Source organism: Aegilops tauschii, chromosome 1, assembly GCF_002575655.3.
Source record: "Aegilops tauschii subsp. strangulata cultivar AL8/78 chromosome 1, Aet v6.0, whole genome shotgun sequence".
NCBI lineage: Eukaryota > Viridiplantae > Streptophyta > Magnoliopsida > Poales > Poaceae > Aegilops > Aegilops tauschii.
Genome location: NC_053035.3, coordinates 56137173 through 56157006, shown reverse-complemented (window position 1 = coordinate 56157006; position 19834 = coordinate 56137173). Strand labels below are relative to the sequence as shown.

Here is a 19834-nt window from a genome sequence, read left to right as displayed (position 1 = left end):
AATACGGTCAGTTTCACACAAGGAGACAAACAAACAGTTACAGCAGCTATATATAATGATGTAGAGAAAATAAAAGAAATTCCTGCTGAGAAAATGCACAAGTTGCTGGACAAGGGTGTGGAGGGATTTCTTTTGCAAGTGGAAACTATATTGAAAGAAGTTCCGGAGAAAATCCCAACTCCTCCTCAAATACAGAAACTGTTGTTGGAATATGCAGATTTATTTGAGGAACCAAAGAATTTACCCCCTCACAGAGAGTTGGACCACACTATTCCACTAATACCAGGAGCAACACCACCCCAATTGAGACCATACAGAGTGCCTCAACATCAAAAGAAAGAAATGGAGGAATAGATAAAAAAATTACTGGCTGCTCATTTAATCAGACACAGTCAGAGCCCTTATGCAGCACCTGTGATTTTAGTGAAAAAGAAAGACTCTTCTATGAGATCATGCACTGATTTCAGAAAGCTGAATTCCCTCACAGTCAAAAATAAATTTCCTATTCCTGTGATTGAAGATCTTCTAGATGAGTTGCATGGAGCAAAATTCTTTTCCAAGTTGGATTTGAGATCTGGGTATCATCAAATCAGAATGAACCCTGAAGACATCCATAAAACTGCTTTCAGAACTTTTCTTGGACATTTTGAATATTTGGTTATGCCTTTTGGGCTCTCCAATGCACCAGGTACATTCCAGGCATTGATGAACAAAATATTCAGTCCATATCTGAGGGTATTTGTGTTGGTTTTCTTCGATGATATCTTGATATATAGTAAGACACTGCAAGAGCATGAAGAACATATCAAGATTGTGCTCCAAGTACTCAGAGAAAACCAGTTATTTGCTAAGCTCTCCAAATGTGTGTTTGCTGAGAAACAAGTAGAATATTTAGGGCATATTATCTCTGCTGAAGGAGTGGCTACAGATCCCAAGAAAATTTCTGCTATTGCTGATTGGCCAGTACCTGATAATACCACTAAGCTCAGAAGTTTTTTGGGATTAGCAGGCTACCACAGAAGATTTATTAAAAATTATGGATTGATCTGTAGGCCTCTACATGATTTACTGAAAAAGGGAAATTTCTTATGGACACCAGCTCATACAACTGCTTTCTCTCAGCTCCAACAAGCATTAATATCAGCTCCAGTCTTGGCCCTGCCAAATTTTTCTCAGCCCTTTGTGTTAGAGACAGATGCATCTGGGAAAGGAATTGGAGCTGTACTTATGCAACAAGGAAGGCCTCTAGCTTACTACAGTTCATCTCTTTGCCCTAGAAATGCAGCCATGTCCACATATGAGAAAGAAGCCCTGGCGATACTGGAAGCATTAAAGAAATGGAGACATTATCTCTTGGGAAATGAAGTTATAATCAAAACTGATCAACAGTCTTTGAAGTTCATCACAGACCAGAAACTCACTGAAGGAGTTCAACACAAATTGATGATGAAATTACTTGAATTCAATTTCACAATCCAGTATAAAAAGGGGGCTGAAAACAGAGTAGCAGATGCATTATCCAGATTATTGCCTAAATGCATGGCAATATCTGCTCCTGTACCAACCTGGACTGAAGAGCTAGTAGAGAGCTATCTAGCAGACCCTGCAAGAAAAATTGTTATTGCACAAAGATCATACTCTGGATGATTATACAATTACATCTGGTATCATTAGGTTTAAAGGAAAACTTTTTGTGGGCAAGGTTCCTGAGCTAAGACACAAGTTGCTTACGGCTCTACACAGTTCTCCTGTAGGGGGACACTCTGGTGTAAGGGCTACTTACCACAGAGTTAAAGGAATTTTTTATTGGCCTGGGTTAAAGGCTGATGTGGAAAGTTTTATTGCCTCCTGTCCTACTTGCCAAAGAGCTAAAAGTGAACATTGTCTACAGCCAGGACTGCTAGAACCCTTACCTGTTGCTGATATGGCCTGGGAACACATATCAATGGATTTCATAGAAGGACTACCTAACTCTGGAGGAAAGGAAGTGATATTGGTAGTTGTTGATAGATTCACCAAATATGCCCATTTCATTCCTATATCTCATCCATATTCAGTCCTCACAGTGGCTCAAGCAGTGGTGGATAATATAATCAAGTTACATGGTCCACCTAAAATGATCATATCTGATAGAGATAGAATTTTCACCAGCAAGCTATGGAAGGACATCTTTGCAGCATTGCAAGTGGAGTTAAGATATAGTTCAGCTTATCATCCCCAAACTGATGGACAGACAGAGAGGGTTAATCAATGCTTGGAAACTTATCTTAGATGCATGACAACTCAAGCTCCAAAGAAATGGAATTCTTGGTTACCCTTAGCTGAGTTCTGGTATAATTCAACCTACCACACTGCTATTAAGATGTCTCCTTTTCAGGCATTATATGGGTTTCCTCCCCCAATGATTGCTGAATTAGCAATACCTGGACCAGAAGATGAAGAGGCTCAGGATTTCCTTACTGCCAAACAGAGTATGTTGGACCAACTCAAGGAGAATCTGTCACAAGCACAAAACCGTATGAAGAGATTTGCTGACATGAAAAGAGTGGAAAGAAGCTTTGAACCTGGGGATTTGGTTTATCTCAAAATGGCACCTTACAGACTGGCAGCATTTGGTTTCAGGGGAGCAATCAAGTTACACAACAAATTCTATGGTCCTTTTCTGGTAACTCAAAAAGTGGGCAGGGCAGCTTACAAACTACAGTTTCCTTCCCATGTGAAGATTCACCCAGTCTTTCATGTGAGCCAGCTTAAGAAACATATAGGAAGTAAAGCAATTCCTAGCCCCAACCTGCCTATGGTAAATGAGGATGGAACTGTCAAAACAGGGCCGTTTGCAGTGCTACAGGTTCGGCAAGTGCCCCGCAACAATCTGCCCGTGGTACAGTGGTACATACAGTGGGAAAACCTATCTCCAACTGAAGCAACATGGGAGGATGCAGATTTCATCAAATATGCATTTCCAGAATTCTTCAAGGCAACATCGCAGGCGTGGAGAGACGCAAATCAAACGCCATGAGGGCATGTCGTTTCTTGGACGGGGGCAATGTCAGGCCTGATCTTATGGGGTGTCATCAAGCTTCAGTTATCCAACGGCGGATATGTCTCCTCGCCTTACGCTTCGTCGAGAGCCGTTGATTCGTAATTGTACCGTTATACAGTAACTACAGTTACTTTTCACTTGTCGGTAACTAGTGGCCTATAAAACCAGCCGGGTTGTGGCTGGCGTGGTTATCTCTCTATTCTTCCAGACTTGCCTAGATGGCTTGCGATATACTCCAACCTTAAAGCAATAGCAAATATCTCAGATCTGAGACTTCCTTCCCCCAAATTCTCTTGATTTACCTCGCTTAATTCTGCATAGAACTAGATCGGTCCTGACAGCGTCGCCCGGACCTGGGGCTTGCCTTCTTCGGCCGCCTCCTAAGGACGGGCCTCAAGACAAACCAGATCGCCGCCAACAACCTCCTCAAGTGCCTCTGCCGCGCAAAACGGACCGACGAGGCTGTCGGCGTGCTGCTTCATAGGATGTCCGACCTCGGCTGTGTGCCTAACTGCATCTCACACGGCATAGTTCTAAAGAGCTTGTGCGAAGATAGCAGGAGCCAGCAAGCGCTCGACCTGCTCCGGATGATGGCAAAAGAAGGAGGTGCCTGCTCCCCTAGTCTGGTCACATATAACACGGTCATCCACGGCTTCTTCAAGGAAGGACAAGTAAGCAAGGCATGCAATCTATACCATGAAATGATGCAGCAAGGGGTTGTGCCTGATGTGGTGACGTATAACTCGATTATTGATGCGCTGTGCAAGGCCAGAGCTATGGGCAAGGCAGAGTTGTTCCTAAGGCAGATGGTTGATAACGGTGTTCGACCAGATAACGTGACATATACTGCAGTAATCCATGGATATTCCACTTTGGGCCAGTGGAAAAAGGCGGCTAAAATGTTTAGAGAAATGACAAGCCTCGGTCTTGTACCAAATACTGTCACTTGGAACTCATCCATGGCCTCCCTCTGCAAGCATGGAAGAAGCAAAGAAGCTGCAGAAATTTTTCATTCCATGGCTGCGAAGGGCCACAAGCCTGATGTCGTCTCGTATCGTGTTCTGCTCCAAGGGTATGCTACAGAGGGTGCTTTGCAGATATGGTTGATCTCTATAATTCAATGTCAAGCAATGGTATTGTACCCAATCGCCAGGTTTTCAACATATTAATTGATGCATATGCTAAGCGTGGAATGACGGATGAAGCTATGCTTATATTTACTGAAATGCGGGGACAAGGACTGAGTCCAGATGTATGCACCTATTCAACTCTTATATCTGCACTTAGCAGAACGGGTAGGCTGGCGGATGCCATGGATAGATTCAGTCAGATGATTTCTATTGGCATACAACCAGACGCAGTTGTTTATCAAGCTCTAATTCAGGGTTATTGTACAGTTGGTGATTTGGTGAAAGCAAAGGTTTTGGTTTCTGAAATGATGAACAGAGGTATTCCTCCTCCTGACATTGTGTTCTTTAATTCAATAATGACTAGTCTATGCAAAGAAGGAAGGGTTACAGATGCACACAGTATCCTTGACTTCGTTATACACTTTGGTGTGAGGCCTAGCATCAGTACATTTAATTTGCTGATTGACGGGTATTGCTTAGTTGGCAAGATGAAGAAAGCTTTCGGAGTACTTGATACCATGGCATCAGTTGACATTGAGCCTGATGATATTTCATATAGTGCAATCATTAATGGCTGTTTTAAAAATGGAAGGATCGATGATGGATTTACCATATTCCGAGAAATGCTGAAGAAAGTTAAACCTACAACTGTTACATATAACATCATACTGGGTGGGTTATTTTGTGCTGGGAAAACAGTTGCTGCAATGAAAATGTTCCATGAGATGATCGAAAGTGGAATAACAGTGAGCAGTTCCACATACAGGACAGTCCTTGGAGGACTTTGCAGGAATAGTTGTGAGGACGAAGCGATCACCCTGTTCCAGAAATTAGGAGCAATGAATGTGAAGTTGGATATTGCAATACTCAATACCATGATCAATGCAATGTTCAAGCTTCAGAGAAGAGAAGAAGCTAACGATTTGTTTTCTGCAGTATCAGCCAGTGGATTGGTACCTAATGCTTCTACCTATGGTGTAATGATAAAAAATCTTCTAAGAGAAGGATCAGTGGAAAAAGCTGAAAATATGTTCTCATTAATGGAGAAGAGCGGTTGTGCTCCGGACTCTCGTCTTATAAATGATATCATCAGAATATTACTGAAGAAAGGTGAGATTGTCAAGGCTGGAAACTATATGTCTAAAGTTGATGGCAGGAGCATCTCACTTGAAGCTTCAACTACTTCGTTGATGATACGTCTCTTTTCAAGTGAAGGGAAATATCGGGGACAAATAAATTTGCTCCCTGTAAAGTACCAATTTTTCGATGGAGTTAGTTGAGCACTAGACAGAAAACCATTGGTCTGGTTTGTAGCTCCCTCTCAATGATGTTGATATGAGTTCTCTTCCATGCGCTCACCAAGATCGAGCTTGGCGTTGGTGGCCATGGTGTTTTGGCCCAATGTGTGTGGCTGCTGGGTGTGCATCCTATGGACATTGCCCCTAGTCTGCACGCCATTTCCATGCTCAAGGTTCACATCCTCTCCCTGAATATGCCAGGGGTGTTTGTACCCCAGGGCCTTTTATTTTTTTTATTCTACTGTTGCTGTTTTAAGATCTTCATGTTTATAGTTAGTTGCATGTGTTCAATATCAAGTTGGATATCAAATAATCTCAATACATTTTCTTGGTGCAGGTGTTTATGTTATGATGTATGGTCTTATAATCTGGAAATAGCTCTTGCAGGCATGCCTTGATGTTGTTCTTCCTCGTGTTTGCTAGAGGGAAAATGTGGCCATCCAGTCAGTGAATTTCGTAATTTCCTTCTCTGCTCAACTCAAGTTGCAGCTCACTTAAAAACCTTCAATTCATTCCATATGAAATTGTGTCGCATGTGTTGTTCTTTTTTATGATATATATTTATTTGGAATTCGATCAAGTACTGTAAAATGTCACCCTTCATTTGACGGATAATAGTTGACTCTCAAGTTCTGCACCTGCATCATCCAAGCACTCTCAGTTTTTCTTCCTTGGGCACATAATGGCCCAGGCGCTGTCAAGCGAGGATCACCTTAATTAGGGAAAATATTATTTATGTGGGCTCCTCCTAAAATCTCTCATTCCCTCTTCATCATCTTCACATTCTACAACACGATCTTAGCCGATGACTTCGATGTGGGAAGGACCATAAAAAAAACTCACAATGTCTCTGTTGAGGCACTTGTAGTTGATATTGAATCACTGAAATATGTTTACCTCAGTTGCAACGTGCGGGCAATGAGCTAGTACATATAATTGTATAGTATATGTGTATGAATTTCCAGCAATTTTTTTTTGCGGGTGCAGCAACATACATTTTCATAAGTGAAGTACGCAAAAAAAGACAAATATGTGTATAAAAATGGGACCTCCTTTTGTTCTTTCTGGGCCACGATTTTTTCTTTTTTGCATACAGTCATGAAAAAAACATCTATATGTATCCTTGCAAAAAAATATTGAAATTTTCCTAAAACTTGTAAATAGCAAAAAAAAAGGTCATCTTCAAATATCCAAAGCGCCTCACTCCAGATGTAGTAGGGCCTAAGAAGGAAACATAAATTCAATGGCATGTACAATGAACCCGTGGCACTGGCAACTGTTAATTCACAGTATTGCCGACAGGGCGAAATGACAATCGTATGCTTTTTGTTCCCATACATCCAAAATTATTACAAAATTTTGGAACTTCCTGAGACAAGTGATAACAGAAAAAGGAGAAATCATATGTGGATGGCCTTAGAATGGGTTTGCAAGCAAGCCTCCTTGAGGGCCTCACTCACAGTGGGATGTGCATGGCATATTCGGGCAACATCCTCGCTGGATGCTCCATACTGCAGGGCAAGCACAGCTTCATGGATGATCTCTCCAGCATTCTGCGCCATTATGTGCACACCAAGAATCTTGTCAGTTTCCTTGTCAGCCACGACCTTAACCATCCCCTCGGCATCATCAATAGCCTTCGCACGGCTGTTTGCCATGAGCGGGAATTTGCCGACTCGGTAGGCAATTCCTGAGGCCTTCACCTGCTCCTCCGTCTTCCCGACAGATGCCACCTCCGGATGTGTGTAGACCACACCAGGCACCAAATCATAGTCAACGTGACCTTCCTTGCCAGCAAGGAACTCGACACATGCCACACCATCCTCCTCAGCTTTGTGGGCAAGCATGGGCCCAGGGATGGCATCGCCGATCGCATACACTCCACTCACATTGGTCATGAACCGCTTATCGACGAGGATCCTGCCAGCCTTGTCCATCTCAACCCCAATGGCATCCAGCCCGAGCCCGGCGGTATATGGGGTCCTTCCAGCAGAGACGAGAACGATGTCTGCTTCAAGGATGCTCTGCTCACCTCCAGCTGCAGGCTCAAGTGTTAGCTTCACCCCGTCTCCAGAGGTATCAACTCCGACCACCTTTGTTTTGAGCATAAACTTCATTTTCTGCTTCTGCAACATGCGCTGGAACTGCTTCCTGATTTCACCATCCATTGATGGGACTATGTCTGGAGCAAATTCAACAACAGTGACCTCTGTCCCAAGACGGTTCCAGACTGAACCCATTTCCAGGCCAATGTAACCAGCTCCAATGACAACCATTTTCTTTGGGATACCTGACAAGCACAGGGCGCCAGTGGATGAGACAATCTTCTTCTCGTCAATTGTAATCCCAGGAAGTGATTTTACATCAGATCCAGTGGCAATGATTATGTTTTTTCCTTTGACAACAGTGTTACCACCATCGACCAAATCAACCGAAACTTCTGAAGGGGAAGTAAGTTTCCCAAAGCCTTTGACATATGTCACTTTGTTCTTCTTAAAGAGGCCTTCGATTCCTTTTGTTAACCCGGCCACGGCCTTGTCTTTCTGCGCCATCATGGCTGGGAGATCCACTTCCAGATTAGAGATTTTCACTCCATGGTGTGCAAAAGAAGTCTTTGCTTCATGGTACATATGAGAAGAGTGCAACAGAGCCTGGTGGATCAGAAGCATTGAAGGAAGTTAGAAGTGTTTCCAATAAGCACATCTGCAAGGATATATCACCAACGTAGATAATTCTCTAGGTGTACTTGTTCACATAGAAGAAATACATCAAATGCTTAGATTCCAGATAAAGATGTTCATCTTATGCTAAGAGAATCCTAAGCTACAACATAAATTTCATGTAGGAGCTATACAAACGATAGGCCTATAAGAAAGATGTTGTAGACATATATTAGTAATATCCAACCTTGCATTAGTGTATCCAACTATGTTTGTACCCAATTAGGAGTCCCTATCTCGGGAGTCAAATTATGTTGTTGACTTCGTATGTTAGGATATGATTCCAACTGTTACAAACTGGACTTGCTGTTCCTACCTTATGAACTCTTTCCCTTCTAGTTGGCTAGTTGCTATCCCTACCCATCTAACTTCTGTATCTATCCCCACTACATCTCTTCCTAGCCAATCTTCCTACCTTATGAGAAGTTGAGTTACCGTGTAGATATTTAACTCGAACAAGAGTAAGTTTAGCTTGCATTTTATAAGACTCGAGAGAATCATATAGCCTAAATCATATATTGAAGATATAGGAAGGATAAACATGTAAGAAAGATGTTTCGCTCTCACACATAAAGATGAGACTTGATACTGTTTTTTAGCAGGAACAGTATTCTGGTAAACTGTTTGGGGAAAAACTGCAGAAAACCCTTTGCTCATTTCACCATTTATGACAGATAGTAGTACTATATTGTTAGCAAGGTAAAAAAAAAGAATAGACCCATCTAACTGATTGCAAATGAAGTCCTCGCAAGTGTAAACAGAAATTATAAGGGTACAAAGCCTAACTGGAACAAAAATAGCTATAAAGCAAACAAAAATAATTTACTCAGATGATGCTCACAAGTTGGAATAACAAATATAAGCCTTATTACCCAAGGTAATGATAACCAGCCAAATCTCAGAGTGGAAGAAATTTACAAACACATAATAAAACCGAATTTGACGTAATTTCAATTCTGGGCCACAAAGATAACGCATAAAGACCTCTAATCATGGCGGTATATTGCAAAAGACCTCTAATAATCACGGAACTCAAAGCCTAGCTGCATAGTCCAAAATGCTACCCCGCTGCAATACCAGAGTTGATGCATCACAAACAGGCGCCTCATAATCACATCACATTAATTAATGAAAGGTAACAACACATGAGCTACAACGAACGACAAGAACCTAGTTATGACATATTCCCTCTGTTCCATAATGTGGTGCATATAGATTTTTTTAGGAAGTCAAACTTCATCAACTTTAACCAAGTTTATAGAGGAAAGTATCTACGTATATATTATCAAATTCATATCACTACATATATAAAGCACAAGATAGACTTCCGTATTATATTTATTTTGTATTATTATTGTTGATATTTTCTCAATAAACTTGGTCAAACTTTGTGATGTTTGACTTCAAGAAAAAACCATGCGCACTACATTGTGGAATGGAGGGAGTACTATATTGTTAGCAAGGTTAAAAAATTAGACACATTTAACTGATTGCAAATCAAATGAAATCCTTACAAGTGTATACAGAAATTATAAGGGTACAAAGTCTAACTGGAAAAAAAATGGTTATAAAAAAACAAAAATAAGTTACTCAGATGATGCTTGCAAGTTGGAATAACAAACTTTGTGGCCTAAGCTTAATGAAAACCAAACAAATCTCGCGGTCCAAGAAATTTACAAACACATAATAAAACTGAATTTGACATAATTTCAATTCTTGGCCACAAAGATAATGCATAAGACCTCTAATCATGGCGGTAGATTGCAAAAGACCTCTAATCAAGGGAACTCAAACCCTAGCTGCATATATAGCCCAAAATGCTACCCCGCTGCAAGGCCAGAGTTCATGCATCACAAAAAGGCGCTTCATCATCACATCATAAATTAATAAAAGTAACAACACATGAGCTACAACGAACGACGAGAACCTAATTAATAGCCATGCATCACAGATCTAGAAACACTCGGCGGCGTCACCTCGCATCGCGCAGCGAATGAACGGGACAGCAAACAAACGGAGAGGGCGTCGTCAGTCAATCAATCACCTTGGAGGGGATGCATCCGACGTTGAGGCAGGTGCCGCCGAGGGTGCCCCTCTTCTCGATGCAGGTGGTCTTGAGCCCCAGCTGGGCCGCCTTGATGGCCGCCACGTACCCTCCCGGCCCGCCGCCGACCACCACGACGTCGCTCTCCTCCGCCGCCGCCGCCGCCGCGTACGCCCTCCACGCGGACAGCGCCGCCGCCCCGGGGGCGTGCGCCCGCCGCGCCACCGCCTCCCCCGCCCTCCGCCTCGCCAGGATAGCTAGCGCCATCTTCCTCTGTTTCCTTTCTTCGACAGGAGAGGGTGGGAAGCGCCTATGGCATCTGGTCGATAAAAGTTATTTGTTCTCTACCGGGCCGGGGCCGGGGCCGGACGTGGCGGGAATGTGTGCGGCCGTACGTTGGGCCGAGAGGGATGTTGCTGGCTCACAGCGAACACCCAATCCTGCAGAGGATGGATATGGCCTTGTAGACCACTGGGATCCTGGGGAGGCTCTGCCCTCACAAGTCAATTTATTTTGCTATCCCTACTTCTCTTTCAGAACCACTAAAAAGCAAGGCATGCTTCTCATTCAATCAATCTGTTTCAAACACGGCATTTTCAGAAATCTGTCGTGTTCAAGTTAAATTTCTTGAGTTATGCATGGTTTGTTTACCGTTAACTTCATCGCTGGGAACGAACATATGAAAAGCTCGAGATCTCTAGTTAGCAATCTCTCTCAAAGTCTCATTTGAGAACAACATTCATATACATGGATCAACATTCTCTTCCGTGAAATAAAAACGTTGATCGGAACAAAAGAACGATGATCGCCGGTTGTTACAACTGTTACACACAAACTTCCCACCAACATAAAAATGCTGGACGCATACCACCACCACCACCACCACCACCACCACCAACAACAACAACAACAACACTAACTAATCTACCGCGTCCTTGCACGGCTCGTGCTAACACTGATTCAGAGTTATTCACAGCACACTGCTTGAGATTCCTTCTGGAGCTTCTCCCACAAGCACATCATAAGCCTCGGGCTCTGGTAGTGGGCGAGGACGTAATCAGAGTCGCATCCTTCGTTGTAGAAGCGCTCATCATTGGCATAGTTCACTTGCTGGCCACTGTCTTTGTATTGCTGGATCCATATTCCCATGGCCACGTCTTCAAGTCTAAATAGCTGAGGCAGCAAACGAGATCAATCAAGAGATTTGTCAAAGGGTAAACACAAGAAAGAAGTTTACGAATGTATTGCGAGTTGATTTATCTTCGAACCTGAAGTGTTCGTTCTTGGTGACCTTGAACCACGAATTTAGCAACGTCCCTTGAAATTACGTATCCGGGACCATGAGCCCACGGCGGATATGTTTCGACAGGCCATTCCTGTGTTCCTCAAGGGTAAGAAAAGCAGCCTGAGAATGAACGTGTGCAGGGCAGGGTAACTGGAAACATGCCGTACCTTTGGACTGATAAACCACTTGCTATCCTTGTCTCTGTGTGGTGAAGACTGGAAAGACATAAGACCATACAAGAGACCATGGGGGTTGGCCTTCTTCAGGCTAGAGATTACTTCATCAATCCTAACAAAAGCATCGTCATCTGTTTTCATGATGTACTTTGCAGGCATAATTTTGGTCTGCAAATTTGTAGACAGAATATAAGTTTATGTTGCCAGGATGTGCATATATTACTATATATAGCCTATAACCCATATCTGGAATTTGAGTAGGTGCTAAAGCCATGGTGATTTCAGGTTTACTTAACACATACAAGAACATGCATAATAAGCAAACCATGACAAAGGTGTTTGTATCCAGTAAATACCATAAGTTAATAAACTGTGTGTTTTCCAAAAACCATGGTAATTTTGGAGTATTAAAAAAAATCTAGTTATGCCCTACAGAGAGCAAGGAAAATGAAGTTCGTATAAGCTGCAAACCAGAAAGAGAATACATACCCCAAACATACAAATTGCAACAGTCTTTAGAGTGATCAAGGTATAGTAGTCAACAAATGGCATAAACTGGATATCACCATACAGCTGAGCTTCTCTCCATAATTCCATATTGACCTGCTCATTCTTATGCTGCATTTGAGGTCGAAAAAATGACGATCACATTGGATGAAACTAGTACTAGGTCATAGTAACACTTGAGCACCTTATTTGTCATGGATGAAAAAAGAGCTTAAAAAATATTTGTTCCTTCAATTTAACATTGTCTTGCTATTCTTCGCAGAAATTCACCTTGATTACCCAGTGCTAATTTAAGCTTCACGATTGCCATGAATAAAACAAAACCAAGGAAAAAGAAGATCTGCATTGTTGGGATATAGCTGGAATTTTAGTAACCTTTCGGCATTTTAAAATTTATCTGCAACAACTACTGAACAAGGTGCTAGCTGGATTGTTAAGGCTATATAAGCCTACTTCAAATGTAAGAGGTAGGAAACAGTGAAATATATATTTCTTTAACATGGAAAGTAATTAATATATAAATTGCATAATCTATTCATTGGTGTATTAGTATGACGAGAAGTAGTTGTCCAATAAGAAGCAGTGTAAGGGTCTATTTGCATCTTAGGTCCAAAACATTCCTACACAGGATTGACTCCCAAAACTTATTCCATTATCTTCCCCTTTCTTTAAAACTTTCTTTCACACAGTAACTATGTAAGCAACTAAGTGAAAACCCATCTGTCAAAACGTGTGGATATAGTAACTAAATGTTCCTCAATCCAAAACAAAAATTTAGGAAGTTATACACTGTGATGTTGCTTCATCTAATATTCATATTATGAAGAAACATGGTCAGTCTCTCCCAAAATGGTACCCTCTTGAATGGAATTGGTGTTCACATACTACTACGTAGAAGCTAGTCTGTGTAGATATAATAACTGCTACAGGAAACTGGAAAAGCAATTAGGATTAGGAAGATCCAAGTAATAAGCAAGTGTCGCTCAATCCAATAAGCAATCACAACTGAACAGAAATATTGATGCAAAAGAAAGAATCTGAAAAACTGTAACTGCACTCAAGGCGATTGAAGTAAGCTTACAAGGCCAGTGAAAAACCGCACAGCTACTTCGCCTGAGCGGACAGACTCATATTGCATCCATGTTCGTCTCAAAGCCATCCGGCGCTTGAAGTTGTTTCCAGTAGAGAAAACACCAACAAGAAGAAAAATCCGCTTCTTTGGAACAGGTGGGGCCTTCAGAAGCTCAACACTAGCCATGTCTACATCTTCTGAAACTGGCAATCCATTAGCCAAGATTGATAGGAGCTCCAAATCCCCAGAGACCTTGACTTCTGCTACTGACCATGGCTCCAACCTCTATCAAAAACCTAACAGCATTCATAATTATCCAATACTCATGAACATTTATGAATGCAGTCTTGTCACTTAGCGTAAGCTTACCTCTCTGTATGCAAACGATGTCTCGTGCCTCCCATTTACTGTCAAATGGAACCCCTCAGCACCAGCCCACAGTGTTGCTGTAAAAGGTTCTCCTTCGACAATTGCAGTGCTGCCACTGAAATGTGCACGTCCTTTGAGCCTCTTTTCATCTTCAGGCTGGTTCGCACTAACATTCTGTGTGGTGTTGCTACTCCCCTGAATGGTATTCACACTCACTTGCTGATTGCAACGAACAAGGGCATCGACCGGACTGATCAAAAGAAATTTTGTTTTATCATAACCACCAGAAACTATAAGAACAAGAAAAATATTACATAATTCAAATAATACATACAGATATATTTTTATTTGTTGAGGGAATGGCTAAATTATACCGGAGGCCCACTTAAGTCCTACATGGCATCCACATGGATGGTCAACGCAAGTACAAGACTGTCAACACAACTCCATGCAATCTACCATGGGTCCAAGCAAGCAACCATATAGTCAACAAAAGTCCAAGCAAGTCCTCGTGGTCAACAAGTCAAAGGAAGAGAAGAAAAATAAAAGACCAGGTCAAAAATGAAGGCAAACAAGCAAAGGAGCCCAGGCCCAAGAGGAAAGCCTTTATATGGTGATGGGCTCCCATGGGCCACAATTCCCCTCCTAGCCCACCATGAGCGCATGGACTCATGGACAAAAGGTTACCTAGTTCTGCCCTTCCATGGTTCCACTTCCTTAGTTCAATGGTAACCTCGGTCAGTTGTCAAAGACCCCTAGCCTATAAATAGCCCCCATGGCATGCAACTCATTCACTCACACTTGAATAAATTCAAGAGGAGAGACACTTAGCCCTCAGAACCAAGGTTGAAGGAGGCCAGGGCCAGGTTTTCGAGTCCGAGGGACCTTTTAAGGCTCGGACCGTCGGGAGTTGTGGGACTTCGGAAGTGGCAACGTTCTAAATGTTCCGTGCGCAGAGCACTTCTCCCAACGGCTCTCTTCATAGGACGTAGGTCACCCTCCCACGAGGCGGCTGAACCTATTTAAAAAACATAGCCGTGTCACTTTGTCGGTGTACAATGACCTTCGCTATAAGGCCGTTGTGCACAGCCCTAATTACATTCTCTAACCACCCTACTAAGGATACACTAGCCAAAAGTTGTTTCCATAACAAGAACATTATTAATAATAAGAGTATAAGACCCATGATAGAGCCATAAAAGGACGCTAACAAAACCATAACGTTCATTCGGCATATAGGATTACTGCACCTTTTGGTCATCACCACTGCAGCTACTCAAATAGCAAATCAAAGTTCTAAGGGCAATTAACATATTACTTTTACCCAAAAATTCTTTGGATATAGATATACTTAACCACGACCATCAACAACTAAAACCCCAACAAGCAATGAAAATAAAGACTGTTCACTGGTAGCCTGGTACCAACTAAATCTGTCCATTTGGAAGCTGGCAGTAGAATATTCTGATCTATTGTCTGTTCAAAATGACATCAACCACCATTAGATGCTGGTCGTGATAAATTTGCTGAGGACACAACATGGCATCTAACCGAGTTATTATGGCCCATTTGTCGGTCGCTCTCATTGTTAGCATAAATAATCATCGTGTATCTGTGTTATGATGAATTGAAGATCAACACAACGTTAAACTCAGCAATCCTAAATGCAGTCAATTATATATCAAAAGTGGTGCTCGCATACTCCAGGTTGATACCACAGAGAAATGCTGCATTATCATCTAGCCTTCTTGCATACCCGGTCAAAGTCTAACCAAACATGAACTGATGCAAGATACCAGTCTTTTATGTAATGTATTCATTGACAACCTGAGCTAATCATCTGGACAACACTATTCAAGCATAGCACAATGTTTAATAGTACGATATAATTTCTGCATTGAGTTGGCTGCAAAGCAACAGTAACTGTATGATCAGACACAGGGCCACAGGGGACAATCTATATGTAGGGAACAATCTATGTTAGGCCACAGGGACAATCTATATGTAGGGATCCTTGTCCATCAACCATGGCGCCAGGCTAGATCGAACACTGACACTGTCAATATACCAACACATCCTGATATCTCTAGACGCATCAACTGAAAGCATGATAACTGGTGGTAAGACCGTGCCTCAAGAGTTCAAATTTGCAGATCTCAGCAACGCTGACAAAAAAAAGTATCACCTTAGTTGCCAGCTGCTATTGCTGCCGATGTGACCAAGCGGTGGGCACCGCTCCCACTCCCCCCAGCCGTCCTCGCGGGTCCAAGAACTCTGCTCCACCACCATCCCAGAAGGCCCGAGGCTCACATTGAAGCAGGCCACCACCTCGCCGCCTCCCCCCACCAACTCCGCCTGGAACCTGGCCGCTCCTTGCTTGGGCACCCCGACCACCGTCACCGCGGCGCCCTCCGCGAGCCCGCACGGGATCTTTACCCCACGGGCGCGCAGATCCCCGCCCACGGACGCCCGGCAGCTCGCGTCGCCGGTCTCTTGGTTGTTGCCGGCTGCTGCCGCCGCCGCGACGGCGGCGGTGAGGTTGCGCCAGGCGGCGGCCGCCTCGAGGACACCGGCGGCGGTGCCTGGGATCGCATCGGAGCGGGACAGGATGGGGCGGAGGAGGCGCCAGGAGAGGTGCGCGGTGGAGTTGGCGGGCGCCGGGTAAAGGCCCGAGAGCCCGGGGAGGGAGGGCAGGAGGTCGGCGACTGAGCCGGCCGGGAAGGTGGCGGGCTGGTGGGTGGTGAGGGGGGACGGCGATAGGAGGAAGAGCAGGGCGGCGAGGGAGACGATGAGGATCACGCCGGAGCAATTCCTCATCGGAGCGACTAGTCCACAGAGTTTGGGGAGACCTCACGCTCCATAGTTTGAGCTCGTGTTGTAAACGGCGTAATAAACGGCGCCTGCTCTAAACTGTTAAACTGTTAGACCGATAAGTGAGTTTAAATAGGATTAAATGGATGTTTTATTAGAGAGAGAAAGAATCACATCATCGAAATAGTGGCTTCCCTGAAAATTATTTCTTACCTACACCCTCTATTTCTAGATATAAGACGTTTTGACAGTTAGGTTTACCATCAATTCCGAAATTCGTTTAAAATATAACACTTGCATCATTTTTTAGCTAATGTTGTTAAATGGCACATGAAATGTCAATTTACCGCTATAGTATATGACGAAATTTTAATCCTTCTTCTCCGCCCTAACTGCAACCCAGCTAGCCCAGCAAGGCGAACTCAACACCGGAAGCGCCTCAAGCATGTCGTCTTCTTCCTCAGGCAGTCATGTGGCAAATAGCACGGGCGCGCCATGCCACCTTGTGCTTCCCTCCCTTGTTGACCAATCGAGTTGTTTCTCAGCACCGACATGATCACCAGGATGAGCATTCCATGGCTAACTCGTGCACCATTGATGGTAGCTAGAACTATGTCGATATTTCCCCGGAGAGGGAGGGATGATGTAGCACAGCGACGGTAGAGTATTTCCTCAGTTATGAAACCAAGGTATCGAACCAGTAGGAGAACCAAGCAACACAACGTAAGCAGCACCTGCACACAAATAACAACACCTCACAACCCGACGTGTTAAAGGGTTTTTTTGACTATTTACTGTAGAGAAACAGCCCCACAGTCCTTCCGGGTAAATTGTAGGGGTTGTTAAAGAGGTTGTTAAAGGGGTTGTCAATCCCTTCCGGGTAACAGCACCAGAAATTGGCAAGAACTTGAGGTAAATTGTAGTAGATTGAATAAATAGATCGCAAATAAAATAAAGTGCAGCAAAGTATTTTTTGATTTTTGGATTAATAGATCTGAATAAAAATGCAAAGGAAAAGTAGATCACAAGGCAAATATATGACAAAGAAGACCCGGAGGCCCTAGGTTTCACTAGTGGCTTCTCTCGAGAAAAATAGCAACCGGTGGGTAAACAAATTACTATTGGGCAATTGATAGAACTTCAAATAATCATGACGATATTAAGGCAATGATCATTACATAGGCATCACGTCTAAGATTAGTAGACCGACTCCTGCCTGCATCTACTACTATTACTCCACACATCGACCGCTATCCAGCATGCATCTAGTGTATTAAGTTCATGAAAAAACGGAGTAATGCAATAAGAACGATGACATGATGTAGACAAGATCCGTTTATCTATATGGCGGTAGATATAGATCTCGTCTTTTTATCCTTAGTAGCAACGATACATACGTGTCGGTTCCCCTTCTGTCACTGGGATCAAGCACCGTAAGATCGAACCCACTACCGGGCACCTCTTCCCATTGCAAGATAAATAGATCAAGTTGACCAAACAAAACCCAAATATCGGAGAAGAAATACGAGGCTATAAGAGATCATGCATATAAGAGATCAAAGAAACTCAAATAACTTTCATGGATATAAAAGATAGATCTGATCATAAACTCAAAGTTCACCGATCCCAACAAACACACGCAAAAGAGTTACATCATATGGATCTCCAAGAGACCATTGTATTGAGAATCAGCGAGAGAGAGAGAGAGAGAGCCATCTAGCTACTAACTACGGACCCGAAGGTCTACAAAGAACTACTCACGCATCATCGGAGAGGCACCAATGGAGGTGGTGAACCCCATCCGAGATGGTGTTTAGATTGGATCTGGTTGTTCTGGACTCTGCGGCGGCTGGATGAATATTTCGTCAACTCCCCTAGGGTTTCTGGAATATTTGGGTATTTATAGAGCAAAGAGGCGGTCCGGGGGCACCCGAGGTGGGCATAACCCACCAGGGCACGCCTGGGCCTCCTGGCGCGCCCTGGTGGGTTGTGCCCCCCTCGGGGCACCCCCCTGATACGTCTCCAACGCATCTGTAATTTTTGATTGTTCCATGCTATATTATATTCTGTTTTGGACATTATTGGGCTTTATTATACACTTTTATATTATTTTTGGGACTAACCTATTAACCGGAGGCCCAACCCAGAATTGCTGTTTTTTGCCTATTTCAGAGTTTCGCAGAAAAAGAATATCAAACGGAGTCCAAACGGAATGAAACCTTCGGGAACATGATTTTCGGAACGAACGTGATCCAGAGGACTTGGACCCTACGTCAAGACATCAACCAGGAGGGCACGAGGTAGGGGGGGCGCCTACCCCCCTGGGCGTGCCCTCCACCCTCGTGGGCCCCCTATTGCTCCACCGACGTACTCCTTCCTCCTATATATACCTACGTACCCCCAAACTACCAGAAACGGAGCCAAAAACCTAATTCCACCGCCGCAACCTTCTGTACCCGTGAGATCCCATCTTGGGGCCTTTTCTGGAGCTCCGCCGGAGGGGGCATCGATCACGGAGGGCTTCTACATCAACACCATAGCCTCTCCGATGATGTGTGAGTAGTTTACCTCAGACCTTCGGGTCCATAGTTATTAGCTAGATGGCTTCTTCTCTCTTTTTGGATCTCAATACAATGTTCTCCCCGTCTCTTGTGGAGATCTATTCGATGTAATCTTATTTTGCGGTGTGTTTGTTGAGACCGATGAATTGTGGGTTTATGATCAAGTTTATCTATGAACAATATTTGAATCTTCTCTGAATTCTTTTATGTATGATTGGTTATCTTTGCAAGTCTCTTCGAATTACCAGTTTGGTTTGGCCTACTAGATTGATCTTTCTTGCAATGGGAGAAGTGCTTAGCTTTGGGTTCAATCTTGCGGTGTCCTTTTCCAGTGACAGTAGGGGCAGCAAGGCACGTATTGTATTGTTGCCATCGAGGATAACAAGATGGGGTTTATATCATATTGCATGAGTTTATCCCTCTACATCATGTCATCTTGCTTAAAGCGTTACTCTGTTCTTTTGAACTTAATACTCTAGATGCATGCTGGATAGCGGTCGATGTGTGGAGTAATAGTAGTAGATGCAGGCAGGAGTCGGTCTACTTGTCGCGGACGTGATGCCTATATACATGATCATACCTAGATATTCTCATAACTAAGCTCAATTATGTCAATTGCTCAATAGTAATTTGTTCACCCACCGTAATACTTATGCTCTTGAGAGAAGCCACTAGTGAAACCTATGGTCCCCGGGTCTATTTTCCATCATATTAATCTTCCAACAACAAGCTATTTCCATTGCCTTTTTATTTTGCTTTCTTTACTTTGCATCTTTATCATAAAAATACCAAAAATATTATCTTATCATATCTATCAG

General features: G+C 43.3%; 2 protein-coding genes and 1 pseudogene across 3 annotated transcripts; 1 reads left to right on the top strand and 2 right to left on the bottom strand.

Moving 5' to 3' along the window:
* Window positions 1-1924: 1924 nt before the first annotated feature.
* LOC109767109 (uncharacterized) lies at window positions 1925-6001 on the top strand (annotated as a pseudogene).
* Window positions 6002-6683: 682 nt separating this feature from the next.
* LOC109767106 (dihydrolipoyl dehydrogenase 1, mitochondrial) lies at window positions 6684-10711 on the bottom strand. 2 transcript variants are annotated; one of them, XM_020325863.4, is made up of 2 exons: window positions 10236-10711; window positions 6684-8122 (listed from the first exon to the last, which is right to left on the bottom strand). In XM_020325863.4, the coding sequence occupies exons 1-2, from the start codon at window positions 10500-10502 to the stop codon at window positions 6872-6874; spliced, it is 1518 nt and encodes a 505-aa protein (XP_020181452.1). In that variant the 5' UTR covers window positions 10503-10711; the 3' UTR covers window positions 6684-6871. The 2 variants fall into 2 exon arrangements, with proteins under 2 accessions (XP_020181452.1, XP_073363916.1); XM_073507815.1 differs by having other exon boundaries at window positions 6684-9230; window positions 9986-10547.
* Window positions 10712-10979: 268 nt separating this feature from the next.
* LOC109767107 (hydroxyproline O-galactosyltransferase GALT3) lies at window positions 10980-16554 on the bottom strand. The gene is made up of 7 exons (XM_020325864.3): window positions 15830-16554; window positions 13645-13894; window positions 13285-13560; window positions 12186-12314; window positions 11688-11864; window positions 11504-11611; window positions 10980-11408 (listed from the first exon to the last, which is right to left on the bottom strand). The coding sequence occupies exons 1-7, from the start codon at window positions 16459-16461 to the stop codon at window positions 11202-11204; spliced, it is 1779 nt and encodes a 592-aa protein (XP_020181453.1). The 5' UTR covers window positions 16462-16554; the 3' UTR covers window positions 10980-11201.
* Between the last annotated feature and the right edge of the window lie 3280 nt (window positions 16555-19834).

Coding starts and splice junctions, on each gene's coding strand:
- LOC109767107 (XM_020325864.3), bottom strand. CDS start 16,461: ATGAGGAATTGCTCCGGCGTGATCCTCATCGTCTCCCTCGCCGCCCTG. Junction 13,895..15,829: donor AATAGCAGCTGGCAACTAAG/GTGATACTTTTT, acceptor TCTTTTGATCAG/TCCGGTCGATGCCCTTGTTC. Junction 11,409..11,503: donor ACCAAGAACGAACACTTCAG/GTTCGAAGATAA, acceptor TTGCTGCCTCAG/CTATTTAGACTTGAAGACGT.
- LOC109767106 (XM_020325863.4), bottom strand. CDS start 10,502: ATGGCGCTAGCTATCCTGGCGAGGCGGAGGGCGGGGGAGGCGGTGGCG. Junction 8,123..10,235: donor TCGGATGCATCCCCTCCAAG/GTGATTGATTGA, acceptor CTGATCCACCAG/GCTCTGTTGCACTCTTCTCA.